The 16194-nt window shown below is 35.2% G+C and overlaps 1 protein-coding gene across 43 annotated transcripts in view; it reads left to right on the top strand.

The window, feature by feature from the left end:
* PTPRD (protein tyrosine phosphatase receptor type D) overlaps positions 1 to 16194 on the top strand; it is a 1096207-nt gene that overhangs the window by 980325 nt on the left and 99688 nt on the right. For 23 of the 43 annotated variants that reach the window (XM_072152314.1, XM_072152279.1, XM_072152367.1 and 20 more), the window contains 5 exons: positions 9086 to 9274; positions 11157 to 11174; positions 12709 to 12819; positions 13925 to 13936; positions 15862 to 16131. In XM_072152314.1, coding sequence (XP_072008415.1) covers positions 9086 to 9274; positions 11157 to 11174; positions 12709 to 12819; positions 13925 to 13936; positions 15862 to 16131 — 600 coding nt within the window. The remainder of the gene's footprint in view (positions 1 to 9085; positions 9275 to 11156; positions 11175 to 12708; positions 12820 to 13924; positions 13937 to 15861; positions 16132 to 16194) is intronic. The other 20 variants (XM_072152402.1, XM_072152617.1, XM_072152386.1 and 17 more) reach the window with 3 other exon arrangements.

Here is a 16194-nt window from a genome sequence, read left to right as displayed (position 1 = left end):
ATTGAAAAAATGTATATCCACAGTTTAGAAATTAAGTAAAAGGCAGTTAGTTAGTTGGGAAATACCCCTTTAAGTTTCAGAAAGTCCTCCACTAGGCATTTAATGGGTACTCTTACCTAGTTTAATACACACTGGGCGAATATATTTTATTTATAGGGAAATCTGTAAAATGTGAACAGCTGCTGTCTCCAACTGTTCCCATGTATCCTTTAGGATTGATAGATAAAGATGGATGGATGGATGGATAGGTAGGTAGGTAGGTAGGTAGGTAGATAGATAGATAGATAGATAGATAGATAGATAGATAGATAGATAGATAGATAGATAGATAAACACTGGTTGGGAGGAAAGAGTTCTCCTCACAGAGACTCCATCATTGGTTTATAACCCTTGAAAAGAATGTTTTTCTAATGTATATTGGTACATGAACATTTATAAGGAATTTTCCCACTACAGATACTTAATCCTTATTTAGAAATTAAGGGATATAATCAATTCAGATCACTTCCCTGACTTTGGTCCCATATTCTCCTAGACCCCTGAGGATCCTAATGTCACCCAGAATCTGTCCATGTAAGTGAATCCCTCCATTAACTTTTAAGGAGCTGCGTTTATTGTAAGTCCCAACCCATTGAATGGAGTGCCAGTTATTTCTGTCCATTATTGCTTCATTCACAGAGTTCATTCAATGGAACTTTAAGGGCTTTGGAGGCTGGACCCCAATCGTTCTTCCCCTATTTTGGGGAGAGTATAAAATGTCTATGGTGGCAAAACCTTTTTTAAATCTAGAACCAAATATGATTGATAAATCTGACTATGCCCTGTCAATAAAAACATATGACTTCACTTCTGACTTGAAGCATTCATTATCTGTCCCTGGAAGAATGCACATGTAGTGATCATACAGTTCACAGGTGGTAGTCAATGAATTACATGTTGGCCATTGAACTATATGTGTCACTATGTGATGCATGCAGGCCAGGGACTTCATAGTAGGATTCTATTGTGTATATACTACCTTATTATGTATATAACAAATCCATGTGAAGATGACCTAAAGAGGAAAGAAAATGATAAAGCTTTGTCAACAAGCAATATAGAAACTGGTAGCAACTTTGTCATATTTTATCTGCTTTATGAAGCATCATCTTGAAATCTAGGTCAGATTTTACCGCTATGAAATGATAATGTTCTCATAGGAACTGAGATTAACATAGATATTTGTTCTGTGGATTCCCTTAAATCTAGAAAATCAGGAGTTAAGCATCCATTAAAGAGCCGAGCTGCGGTCTTTATTATATACATTTCATTACTCCTACGTATGATACATATACAGTGTTTTAGTTTTCCCTTTAGCTTCATAATCACTGTGTATCCCTATGTTTCTTACAGGCCTTGAGAAACCTAACAATAAAAATACCAAAACAATATAACTAGAAATTGCAATATTCATTTTAGAAATATTACATTGACCTTTTCTATCAGGATGAGAATACCTTATCTTTTGAGGTCCATGATTTTGCTTTGTCAAAGGTCAAGAGTCAGCTTCTCCAAATCATTGTGCTTATAGCCATTTCAAACAGCTGTCTGCGGCAATCATTTTGCCAATTTCTAGGCAGGTGATATGTTCAGTACTGGAATCAAAAGGTCTTCAGAAAGATGAAAGAAAAATCTTTACTTTTCCTAGAAAATAATCAAGGAGAAACAGAGCGAAATCACTGCAACGCTTATATAAAGGAATATAAAAAAACAACATTTTATTATACATTTATTACACTATGTAGTAGAGAAGAAGATGATATTTTATCACACCAGAAGCTGTATTCAACAAATTACCTAATAATAATTGATTACACCACAGAATGAAAAATTAGACTTTCGGTTCTCTGAATGTTCACCTACCTCATGTTGTCTCCTGCAATACTATACTTCTTTGCACTGGTCAACTCTTTTCTGATACACATCTACATCACAGGCAGTCCCCGTACGTACAAGATAGGGTCTGTAGGTTTGTTCTTAAGTTGAATTTGTATGTAAGTCGGAACTGTATATTTTATCATTGTAATCCCAGCCAGAACTTTTTTTGTCTCTGTGACAATTGGATTTTAAAAATTAGGATTAACATAAAGCTTCAATATAGACACCTGTGATAACTGTTACAGCTGATTATTGTAGCCTAGGTCTAAAGTACAATAAATTAGCAATATCCAGTGGTCCATTTGTAACTAGGGGTCGTATGTAAGTCGAGTGTTCTTAAGTAGGGGACCGCCTGTATTCTGTTTGTAGCCATAGATTTATGAATATTGAATAATTCATATTCAACTAAAATTTTTCCTGTCTGAAGTCACCGCTTGGGGAATCTTTTCATCTGATAATAAAAGAATGCAGCTACCACATACGGTCCCACCTAGTAGTGGCTCCCGGAAGTCACAATTTCAATATTTTCCAGTATTTAGATATGCTATTTTATAAAAGTATAAACAATCTTACTATATTAGTTATAACATAACATGACAAAATAATCTGGAATTGAAGTGGGAACATGGCCTTCTCCCTGGAATAGTTTGGTCAGCAAGTAGATGATATGAGTATCATGTGTACCATGAAGGAAGCCATTGAAAAGGGTACAGTGGAACCTGTGAAAGGGGCACAAATGCCATAGTCTTTTTCATATTCAACAACGAATACCTTATTGTTAATTTTCTAATATTAATATCTTTACATGAATTGTAGGTCTTTGTATCCAGATTAATTGTTTGCAACTCTGTTTTATTAATATATTATCTTAGAAGTATTCATATGGATATATACATTCACCAAATTTGCACGTTTATCATACCCCTACATTAGTCGGTAAAGGGCCCTCATTATTGAAATTGTCTGTGGATATTTGTGAAGAAAACTGTGATGTTTCAGACCCCTGAAGGGGTCACTTAGTTTTATAGACACTCCCAGAATGCACAGGTTCTGAGAGGCACAGGAAGTGATTTAAAGTTGTCCACACAACTTTCGATTATGGCACAACAATAAATCACAGCCCTCAATGTTTATAAGACTCATTTCACTAGTCTCAGTGAAACCGAATTTTATCAAACCAGATAAGCTGCCACCAGTTCTCCTTTAATATAAGCCCGGTCCGTAACCGAATTATATAGAGTGAGGGAAGCCTCCCCCTGGCCTTATTTATCACAATATTGTTAAATCTACTATATATCAGTACGTTTCAGGTAGCAGCATTGTTACTATGTGTGGACTACATACAGCTTTAAACTATAACCTGATAATGGACTTCCATGAAAACAATAGGGAATTCACATTTGTTATAACTGTACTGCAATATCGAGTACTCAGCTCTAGATTTACTATCATGTAGAAGAGGCTGTGGTGTTTATCTACTCTTTTATGTTTAATTGTAAATCTTGCATACTAATAGGCCCACATTTATCAAAACTATTTCAAACTGCACTTCATTTGCCTGTAGAGAGTGCAGTGTGCGGCAGATTCTTGAAATGTGTTACACATTCTTCATGAACCTGGAGCCCCCTACACTTCTCCAGCAGAATGCACCATTTTTTTTTCTGGTGCATTTTCTTCATGCTTCATGAATTGTGGCACAGAAACAATTGTGGTGCGACACAAAATTGACACAAACACTTTATAAATGCACATGCAAGCCGTTTTCACTTTCTAGTGCAAAGTCAGACAGACAAATACTCCATCCTTTAAAATGGACGATTTATACAAATAAAACCAGGAAAAGCTTTGTAAATTGCCATGTTAACTTTGCCAAGCCCTTAAATTCAACTAATTAATACATTTTAGTTAATGGGAAGCTGTTACTATTCCTTGCAACCCTTTAATTTACACGGATGAAATAATGAACAGTTGCACAGCATTGAAATATTGAACTATTGCCAAAAGCAACTGACTGCCGAACCTACCATGAAACTGACTATTAGTATTACTCAACTGGCAAACACAATCTGACTCGTTGCTGTAGGCTTCAAGCTATTCCTGTCAGTCACGGCAAGCTAAAATCTTTTTTTTCTATGTTTGCCATTTTCCAGTGATGTGCCAAGTGTAGACACAGGCCTGACATTGTTAGCAGGTTCTTCTGAACTTGGATTGTGTGTACAACAAAAAGCGAGAGGATGAAAGAATGACATCACCACTTTGTCGTGCACTGAAGAACTGGTATTCGTGATACAGGGCGTAACAACCCATTAAATAGGCAATATAAGAAAGAATCATTAAGAGGAGGGTTTCGAAGCGATTTGCTTTTTATAAATATGTCACTTTTGACAGAACTCTTTTGCTGCATGTTATGCTAATAGTGAGACAAAACTGACACACACATCACATTTGCTCAGATGAATCCAATGCAGAAATCCAAAATGCAGAAAGGAAGCTAATAAGACATGCAAGCCACTAGATCATTTCTATAACACCCTTGATATTTCAAAACAGGGAATATACCTAATGTGTAACTACTACATTAAACCGCTAAAGTCCCATCAATCCAGTCGACTTACCTCTGTTTGCTGTATGTAAAGCCTCAATGTTTTCTTTTAGGTCATGTGAAAGGATGAAGGACTTTTCAAGAAAATGCTCTAAATTCTTTTTAATGTATATAATAGAGTATAAGCTGAGGCCCCTAATCTTACCAGAAAATACTGGGAAAACTTATTGACTTGAGTATAAGCCTAGAGTACGATATGCACGGGTCATAGCCATTCTGAATAATAAAATGCCCAACAGCCTCCTCTGGTAATATAATGCCCCATGCAGCCTCCCCTGTAATGAAATACCCCATGCAGCCTCCCCTAGTAATGAAGCGGCCCATCCAACCCACGCAGGAATGAAATGCTCTGCAGAAGCCTTCCTCTAATGAAACGCCTTGCAGCAGCACCTCCACCCAAGCCTGCCCCTGTTTGAGCTTGTAATTGAATGGATGGAAGCAGCCACTTGTTGTACTTATACTTACATGCTTACCTTCCGGGTCTCCTGCGGCTCTATTTCCCTTTGGTTCTCATGTAACAGAAGCGACTTGACATAACAATGCTGAAGACGTCATAGTGTGTGAGCGGGCAGAGTGCATAGACGCGTCTTTATCCGCACTGTTACATGAAGACTAGAGGGAAGAGGAGCCTATGGGAGCACCAAAAGGTATGTAATTTAACGTTTTTTAAACACTTGTGTTTAAGTCGGGTTTGGTTTCTTCAACACATTTCTTGCGCGAAAAACTCAGTTTATACAGTAACTTTATATTCTATGGATATTGAATTTACCCACCTGGATTTTATTTGTCCATATACACTATTCTGCACTGTGATAGAAGCTACATTTACTTAAATCTTTAAATCCTCTAGGAATTTGAAGTGAACAATGTCTACTATTACTAAAAAAAGCACAGTGTGTTATTGTACATAGTCCGGATTATGAGAAGTGACCTGCATTATTATCTACAAGTGTTTGATACTTAGTTTACTGTTCTCGATATGATCTATATGATGCACCAAATACATCAGCTGGAAAGCCAACTCACTTCTGCTTTAGCCTATATTTTACCTCTGCAGCAGCCAGATATGCCAGTAATAAAGGACTCTTTATTCTCTACATTGGTTTCCACATGCTTTGCACATAGCTGTTATTTTCTTCTTCAAAATGTATTGATCAAGTCTAGTTTATAATAACATTGGTCTATGCTTCAGGGAGCTGAGATGTTGTAATCTCAGTGACAGGCGGTGTAATACTCTAAATTATAGTCTTTTTCCCCAGCATCTCTCCAATGGAACCTAAGGATAATAGTAGGGTTTTAGAGAATGATATCCAGAGTTTGCAAAGGTTTCTTGGAAATAAAGATAAAATACAAGAGCATGGTGAAATACTTCCTGTGGTCTATGCTACAGCATTCTGTAAATGCTAAAATGTCTGTAGGACATCAGAAGGCTAATGCATAAACTCCAAAAAACATTCCCCCATACCAACTGCCTTCTAGGCAATGAAACAGATAGTATTGTTCTTGCAACCTTTCTAGGCTCCATGAGGCCAAAATATATAATGGATCACCTTGTACAATAAATTGGTAATCATGGCATAGATTCAAAGCAGCTGTCCAGTAGGAGAACATATGAACAATGACAGAATATAAAGAAGGGTAGGAGAACATAGGTACTTCTCAAGGTAGCTTTAGATGACTATGCATATAATAAAGAGGAATTGTATGGAGGTACAGTAATTGAAGTGTGAATCCAAGACCACCGTCCAACAACTACCATAAGCAGACAGAACAACTATAAGCCAGGTACTTAACTGAAAAAAAAGAGGGGGGAGTGGAAGGGATGCAGGGGAGTGGAGGAGGGAAAAGCAGTATTAGGGGAATCAAACCAAAATTTACGCAACAAAGTTGACTGTGAGGCCAATTTTCATCAACTTCGATGTTAGCCAAAATGTTTATCTGGTTTGTGACTTGGAAAATGGCATACAGACAAACCTCTACAGACGACCTCTCTAAACAAACCAACCCTTATTAAAGATATGCAGTGACAGTCCTATCATATTCTATATCAACTAGCCATGTTCTTTGGCAATCCCTGATTCCACATCTTGACTTTTTAGCTGAAAATAACTTTTTGGAATTTCATACCTGATTTTTTAAAAAGACATGTTCAATTTATCAAATATTATCTATACTGTATTAGATTGTCTAATCTAGTGTCTTACTATTAGACTCGATTCAATACCAAACTCCCACTATATCATAAAAAGTTAGCCATGTTATTGCCATAGGATTTTTAGAACTTATATATTTTTTTTTTACTCCTTCATTCTGTAATTACTGAGCTTTCTTAATTTCCAGGGCGAAGTTGTTTATAATTTAGTAATGTGCTGCCTACAGAGATAAAAATATCTATTTTATGAGATAATCATTCCAGTTACAAATTGTATTGTTCTCCATTTCTTTTTTTTTTGTTGAATGCTGTGTTTTATTGCCAAGTACCTGACAGCCACATTGGAAATGCGCCACAACTGTCAAATGAAAGCAGCTTCGGCTATTTAAATCTGCTATATTGTGATGTTTCTCATGAAAAATTAATGAATACTGTTTACAAAGATTATCTGTGCATAAGCGGATGGATGGAATTTAATTACCTTTTTAAATAAAGTAACTATTAGAATTTCTTTCCATACATTATTTTGTTTGCTTTGCAAAGATATATGGACAAGTAGCAATACATTTATTCCTATTTATTACTCACTCTCACCATTTCTAATAGTAGGGTACTGTAAAGTAGATGCACACATGAACTTACCCTCATACTGTATATAAATGTTGACTCTTGGCATAAAATAAGAACTTTGGTACTTATGGGATCTAGGCCCTCAATGCTCAACCAAGGGTTCTGTATTTTATAAAGTATAGGGAATTCTCTGTAGGGCCATTTCTCAAATCTGTCTTCCCGAAAACAAATGTGGCTTAACTGTAAAGCCTACAAAATTTTTGCATGTTTTGCCTATTAAATCTAGAAACTGCAATTAAAGCCACAACAAAACATATACCATTCTTTGCAATGCAGTTCTCATGCAATTTTAACTGCACCTTGTGAAATATCCCCTTAAATTAAGACTTATATTTCTGACATACAAAATGTTTGAATGACATTGGTGGAGATTTATCAAGCGCTGGTGCCTCTTTTATCACACTGGATATACCAAGAAGCTCCCGCTTCTTAAGTATATCTGGCACCTGACTGTGTAGCCAGGCAATTTTCCAGGCCCTGCATTATTGCATTATAACTTCCAGTGACCCCCCTGCTGCATGCCAACTTAATGCTGCTCCCTGCCCACATGGCATGGAGGTGGCATAAGGGGGTGAAAAACCGTGTACTAGGAATCACTACTTTATAAATTTTTATTAAGTACACCAGTTTCATTTTAATGGGATATACAGTTTATTTTACCATAGTACTTTGGTAAAATATTAATTAATATTTGTTTATTTATGCTTTGTGCTGAAAGCCAGAATACACTGCAGTACTATAGTAAATAAAATAGAGATAAAAGTTAAAGTGTAACTTTGATGCTTCAATTATTTACCAAATTTTTGTATGTAATACCCACTCTTAAAACAAACTGAACAATGCCCATATTGTATTACTTGCCCTTTTCTGTATAGAGTTAGAGCATTTTCTGTTCCGATGCTGCTTGTCAAAAATCTTTTCCGTTAGCAGTGAAGTGGACTGAGACTAGCCTTTACCTGTATATATATATATATATATATATATATATATATATGTATATGTATAATGTACATACAGGAGCTAGAGTGTCTAGCCTGGCAGCATTCATTACATTGGGCAGCATGCAGCATGTAATAAGTATTGGGAACCAGTAGTGAAAAAGTTACCTTTAGTGTATACTCTGTGCTCTGAAAGCACTAAGGGTTAATAGCTTCTGTGATGTGCAAAAGGTCGGGAGATCATAAGTTTCGAGAGGGGTGACCGAGGATTTAATGACACAGCTTGAGGTGCAGACAGAGACACAGAGAAAGTTTGCAGAATCAGACTTGGATGGAGGGATTGATGAGGAACATGGGATATATTTGACCTCATTATTCTGTATAGAAGGCACAGCACCTCCTTCATTTGTAAAATTGTATCTCTAAAGAACTCTATGAAATCACAGCCAGAGAAGACACCTACTGCAGAAACAGGTTAAACTGGGAAGAATAGCAAAAAAAACAGCTGTACATAGGAAATCAAGAAAATAGGCAAAGCTGTTCTACATCCCAAGAGTTATTGATTTGTAAAAAAAACAATCATAGTTGCACTTTAAATTCAAATCCCTAATTAATTCCATTTTATTATGCTTAAAAAAATATCACTGCATTTGTTATCCCTTGGAGAACTGCAGGAACTGCAACTTTTTCAGGGCTTGTAGGCCAGTACTGGGGCTTCAGTAAGTGGCTTCATCCTAAAGGCCAAAAATAGCTGCATCCTCAATGGCCTAATTTAGTAATCAGTAAGAAATATTGTGTATTCTTAGTAATTGTGTTGTTAAGAGCTATTATGATTTTTTTTTTCAGAGGACCAAATTCCGCGTGGTTTTCCAACTATTGACATGGGCCCCCAATTGAAAGTGGTGGAGCGCACGCGAACAGCCACAATGTTATGTGCAGCCAGTGGAAACCCAGATCCTGAAATAACCTGGTTTAAGGATTATCTACCTGTTGACACAAGCAACAGTAATGGACGTATAAAACAGCTACGATCAGGTAAGGTGTCAGAGGTCCTAACCCCAAAAGCTTTTTCTTTTTCTCTTTCACTTTTTTTGCTTTAATTATAGGTAAAGACTTTTCTTCCTACTTCCTTTCTCTCGTCTAATTTTGCGCGTTTTCATGTCTGCGGTGTAGTCATTGCCTACTCCAAAGTCTACTTGTGTGCGAGTGTGTGTGTTCCTCAGCTTGTGTTTACTTCTCATTCCCCACTGCTGTGACTGTACTTCAATTACCTCATTTATTTTATCGCTTAAATGCGCTTCCTGAAAGATCCATTACTCTTTTTATTTTTTTAATTCCTACATTAATTTCTACAACCCTTCTTCAACATTGTAGTACAATCAGAAATTAGAAGGAGTATATATGGCAAGTTCTGGTCAGCAAACCAGTCAACCAAATTTCTTTGTTTTCCTCTTTATACAACTAAATTAGCCAAATCACATCAACCCTTAGACTTGCTAAAATACAAAGAAGCTGTTCTGCCAGTTAAATTCTTGCCCTGTATTTGCCCTTATTGATCTTCCTTGGTAACTCTTACTTGTTGGCACATAACATATATATGTTATGTGTAAACCCCCACGCCTCCTTTTTTCACTTTAATTACCCAATGAAAGCTCAACAGAGGCAGTGGTGTTATTCGTTCATTTTGTTAATTGAAGTCTATGAGGGATCATATCCTCAAAAATGCCACCTACAGGGTATATTGTAGTTTGAAACACTGCCACCAAAGTAAAACATGTAAAGAAAAGCTACAAACCCAAACATAAATATATTAAATATATAGAAAACATAAAATATCCCTAAGATCAGCAGTTAAAGAAAATAATTACAACATTGCCAGTAAAAACCTCTTTAAAAATAAATATGAATTCACAAGGACACCATGTTTATTGTTTATTAGGGATGTCACTATTACATTATTGATGACCTTTGAATAAACCAAAAATGCTAAAATATTTTACATATTTCTAAACAAATATAATGAAAAAAATGTAAAAATAATATAATCAGCACAAAAAAAAAAGATTCTTATTTTACAATTTTCCTGACTTTCTGGACCGTTTTGTGCTGTTCACACCATCTTGTTTAGTTCCTACCTGATTGTTTTCGGAAGAACCTGTGTATAGTGTAAAGTCACAGTTATTTAAAATGTAATATAATAGCTTTTTAGATCTTTAAAATTGGCTATAGATACAGAATATAATCATTTCTTTATGCTGTCTTTCTTCTCTCCGTATTTTAATCTACAGAATCCATTGGTAAGTGCTTAGTCCTCCAGCGCACTTCTCCCCCCACAAGTTTCCATACTTAGCTTAGTCCTAGTATTCTAAATACTGCTAAAATGCATGGCATGCATTTTACAACTACCAGCTAGTGTAGTCACAAGACCTTTGTAGTGGTGCACACACCTTCACAAAATGATTGTTGTTGTAGCAAACCTAGCCAACACCTTTATTCGAGAAATTGTCCTTAAGCTTCACTGATCCTCAAATAGATGTTGTACCTCAACCTGTACCACAGTGTTTGTCATCAAATGCCCTTCACAGAGCTTTCTGATCAAGATGAGCATTACTCCCTAAACCTCTTATTAATAGTACAAACAACCTCTCTAATGTTTCAAGAATACAAATTACAAATCAACGCTACTCCCTATTAATTGATATGTCTGTACTAGTTAGTGGAGTTCAGTGCCATTTTGGGTCCTTGGCTCTTTTCCATACAGTGCTGTAGCACTTAGGACCTTTATTCAGTAATTTCCTGTTATCCATTTCTATTTTGTAAATCTGATTTAATTCTGCGTCCAAATTCCTAAGCCTCCTTCTTCTGGTACTAATGATTCTTCTTTCTAATCTTATTTGCATTCATATTATCCACCCAGGTGGTACACCAATAAGAGGTAAGACTAAGAACAAAGAGTCACAGAATGATCTAAATCATTTTCCTTTTTTTGTATTTCCATTATACATGTATCTGTTCATTTAAAATTAACATTTTATTTTATATTACTACTTAATCATGTGTCTTATACATCACTTTTATTTTTTTTTAATGCAACAATTTAAGTTTGTGATATGCTTCAAAGAAAGCATATCAAGGTCTTTTGGCCAAAGCCCAGTCACAGCTTTCCATGTGTCCCTCTTTTTTTCTTCTTTTTCTTCTTCTTCTTCTTCTTTTTTTTTTTTTTTTTTTTTGTCCGACTGATTGGAGAGAAAAAAAAAACATTTTTTCTTCCTTAGCTGTTCATGTTCTGGACCTATGCCACTTGGTCTAGGGAACAGTTGAAGACATGCAGATGGCAACCAGGAGTCGACTTTTTGATCTTGTATTTCAGAAATGTTTTTTGTTTTGGTCTTGTAACTGTTCTTCTATTTTTTTTTCTTTTTTCCAATTTTTTTCTTGTAGCAAAATTTAAAGCAAGCTTGACATTTGCCTCTTGCAAATTTACATACTGTAATTGTTTTTCCCCTCTTACTGAAATTTCTTGAATTTCTTCATTGACTTTTTGGATCATCGGTTCTCCAGGCACTGAAAACATCAGGTTTATAACTTTCCATTTTAGTGATATGTTTATAGTTATGTTTTTCAATATACTGACTCAATGTTTGCAACTCTTCTTGATTTTGTTTTTTGTTTTTTGTTTTTTTTCTTGGGTTTTGTGACACCACACTGCTAATCCCACCTGTGGATTTTGATGGGTGTCTTAGGGGCCTACTGTGGACCTCAAGCAGTGATTGGTTGGCTTCTTCGGGTCTTGGCAGTGGCCTTTGTTTTAAATATTTTATTTTCTAATTCAACTGCTCTTTGTTTTCCAGCATACATTTCTTAACTTGTAAGTTGTATCAAACTGTCTTTCTTAAGAACCTGCATGTCATAAGCAAAGATTTGTATCTTGAATAAAATATAAATATATTTTATTGACATGAAAAATGAAGTTAATTTTTTTTTTCTTTTTTACTTTTTGTATCATGCAGCATTTTTTCTAAGCTGCTCTATTTGGCTTTCTAGAAAATTTTGAAAAAAATTCCAAAATTTAAAACTTTCTAAATTGTATCACAGTTTTTTTAAAGACTATTTATATAAAAAATTGATCAATGACAAAATATACTATATTTTGTTATATTTAAAAGCCATACTTCCTTGAAGCAGTTTCACTCATTTCCATTTTTATTGAATTTTGACAGTTTATTTACATAAAAATAAATACTTGTTGTACACGTGTTTTGTTTTCATAAGTAAAAGTAACAATTGATTAACTGGAATGTTTATTTGACTATTGCATTGCTTTTTATCTATAATCTTTAGCAAGAATCGACGTTGATGGGACCTTCCTATTCAGGGTTTTCTCTATAACTAATGGAACACTGGGGATATATAGAAATAATAGAACATAATCTGACTCTTTTCTTGGCTGTGTATTTATTTCTGAACAGGTGCACTACAAATTGAGCAGAGTGAAGAAGCTGACCAGGGAAAATATGAGTGTGTTGCAACCAACAGTGCTGGAACACGGTATTCGGCTCCTGCAAATCTATATGTAAGAGGTAGGAATGACAAACCCCTGGTGTCTGCATTCTGTGGGACACGGGGCTATTATTTTCAGGTTGTTCGCAGTTACTGTTTCACAATTGAAACGTGGACAACACCTGATTCAGTAATTGTGGAAAAGATAAGACTTTATAGGTCATTATCTAAATGGTTGTAAGTATTTTAACTTTTTTTTTTCATTTAGTTGCGTGCTTTGAATTTACTTTTGGGATGGTGTATTATTTTTAAAAAACAAAAATGTGTCTACTCTTTGGTATACCATTAATCCTGAACTTATAGTATGATGTTCTTCTGAATTGCAGATGACATTTGAAAGCCTTGCAATGGATGCAAATACTGATATTGCTTTAGCGTTTGTAGTGGATAACCATCTAACCATAAACAACATTATGAGCATAATTGTATATTCATCACACTTATTTTACTACTTTCCTTCTTTCTTTGTATTTTTCTTTTCTAATTTTACATACTTAATAGTAAATGTAATCCCTTGCACTACAGTAATGAACTGACTATCACCTTATAAGATAATAACTCTTCCAATAAACGGATAAACTTTGGCACTATAGGTGACCCTTAAAAAAAAGGCACTGTGCATCACAATTCGTACAAAAAAAGTCTTTCATTTTAAGACAGTTTTTCCCCTATTGCTTGATGTTATGTTACTTATGTAGCTTCCTATACAGTTCAAGTCTAACTTGTGTATGGAATCTGGCATAGGGTAAGACTCTGCAGTCAGCTTATTCCTGTAGTGCTAACAGTTTTAGGAACATACCTAGCTAAAATAAGTATTTTCTAAAACTATTATTGTTTAATGTCTTAATAAAAAATAAAAGACAAATAATGCAACACAGAGTTTTTTGCCGAAATAAATCTTCAGTTACAATAAAATAAAATAATACTAAAAATAAATGGCTAGCTATTGTTTCTAAGCTGGAGAAATGCTTACGTATATTAAAGATTAGGGAGGTATAACAAGTAAAAGATGTTCAAAAAGCAGTTGAAAGCCTTGATATGGCCTTTTTACTCTCTCTGTGTTTCCCTTGTTTTTCTCCTTTCCTCATTTCATTGTGTTCTGCATCAAACCCCTACATCCCTCAGAGCTGCGAGAAGGTTGGTGTGTTTTTTACTTTTTACCCACCTTACAAAAATATTAATTCAACAATAACAAAGAATACAAATGAAATGAATGTAGCTGCATTGTGATTTTTTTTTTGGTTTATATATTTCTTTATTTTTATCACGTTTGGCGTAAACTTTTGGCAATGTATGCTCTAGTTTGGCTTTTTATGCCTGCTGTAATCTAATTGTGATGCATGCAAAAATGATATTGAGTGCATGGCAACCTTGAATATGACAACTATTCTTTTGTTTTTGAATGCCTGCCTTTACTACTGGTTTGTTATGTAGAGTAATGCTATCAGCTGGGCATGGAAACAAACTTTTTTGCGATGTCTATTTTCGAATGATAATAGAACTGTATCCTTGCATGTATACTGTAGTTAGTGCTTGTCTTTTCAGTAAATAAAATGCTTGCTCTTATTCCCTACACTCCTGCCTGCCATTCCTTCCACAAGACCATTAAACAATTGCCTCTTCAATTATTCACTCAAAGAATTACATTTTCGAAATGTACTCCTTAATTTTTTCTTCATGGCACTAACAAGTTAAGCAATTGTAATGTGGCTACAGAACCGTGGCACTTATTATTTTATAACAAAGTAGAATAAAGGGACAAAACACTGAAATTAGTTTTACATCCTGTTTTTCCAATTCAATTTCGATTCAATCAATTTGTTATCAATCTTATGGCATACACACAATTGTATCATTGATGTTTTCTGTCCACCAATATGTAAGCCTAAAAAGAAGCTATACAATTAAAAACCATGTAGCTTCTAAAAATACTATTTATTAGTAGCAAATGTATTAGTAACAAATTTAGAGACAGATGCCATGATGATTGAATTGAGGATGTGTGTACTTTGATAGAGCATAAACGCTGTGAATAGTTGAAGCAGGAATATTTGTTCCTTTTTGCTTACTAGTGTAGATTCTGCAGATGCTTGTTGAAAATACAATTAACCTCCTAGTTGACCCTAATTTATATGAGATATTTCTCTTAATCCAATAGCTGTTGCTTTACTTAGAATTTGGATGTAACTAAACTGTGAATGTCCCCCTGCCATACTCCTCCTTTCAGCACACTCACAGCCATAGTGACATTTTAACAACTTCAACCTAATCTAATACTTTCCCTCCTTGTGTTCTCCTCCTTATTTCAAAATCCCGACTTTTAGTTGTGTAAAACCCCAAAGTCCCTCTTTATTGTTTGAGTGCAGATATACAGGATCTACAGACAGAGAGAAAAACAAATCATGCATTTAATTTCTATGTAACATGTTTTTAGAAATTCCCAAAGCATGGTTGCCTAGACCTCAGTCATTTGCTTGCATGCATGACCCAGTCCAGTGTTCGAACTGGCTATGCCTTGTTTCCTATAATTATCAGTTGCTCTCTATATTTTGGTATCTGTTGTAGTATATAAGACCTATCGGTTGCATTCACTCTGGAGTCTGAAAGTGAGTGACCGGTACTTTCAGTGCATTGTAGTTATGCGCCAGGACTGTGATGTGACAATGTGGCCAGTCACATAAAATCACATCAACCGGAGGCACTCAGCACTTGAGGCTGTGTGATATGAGCATGCTGGCAATTCACCAGTTCCTTTATTGAATATGTATGTATATACAAAGTAAAAATATATACATATGTATTTGCATGGTGTTTGTGTTTTGTTCAGTAGTTGGTAAATTGTTGGGGCCTGATAGGTGTAAGTAAATGTATGTTCTATGTTTTGAATCAACATTTTGCATTGAGAAAAGTCAATGTGTATGCACTTGCTGTATACACCATAAATGTGATACAAATTGTTTTTTTTTCTATGGTGTCTATGTAATGTGCATGTTTTTATAAGTATGACTTCTAATCTTTTTTGGTTGTGGAATGCTTATTTTATTCTTCCTTGTTTTGCCCAGTTCGACGAATTGCCCCAAGGTTTTCTATTCCTCCCACAAATCATGAGATTATGCCTGGTGGAAGTGTAAATATCACCTGCGTTGCAGTAGGGTCTCCAATGCCCTATGTGAAATGGATGCTGGGTGCTGAGGATTTAACTCCTGAGGATGATATGCCAATTGGAAGAAACGTACTGGAGCTTACTGATGTCAGACAGTCTGCTAATTATACATGTGTGGCCATGTCTACTCTTGGTGTTATAGAAGCAATAGCACAAATTACTGTTAAAGGTAATGAACATTGTTTACACACTGTTCACAGAGTTTTCTAGTGGCAACGCCAATATCAGCAAA

The sequence above is a fragment of the Engystomops pustulosus genome, chromosome 1, assembly GCF_040894005.1.
Source record: "Engystomops pustulosus chromosome 1, aEngPut4.maternal, whole genome shotgun sequence".
In the NCBI taxonomy this organism is placed as follows: domain Eukaryota; kingdom Metazoa; phylum Chordata; class Amphibia; order Anura; family Leptodactylidae; genus Engystomops; species Engystomops pustulosus.
The sequence above is the reverse complement of the archived record's forward strand: the minus strand, read 5'-3'. Positions and strand labels throughout refer to the sequence as shown.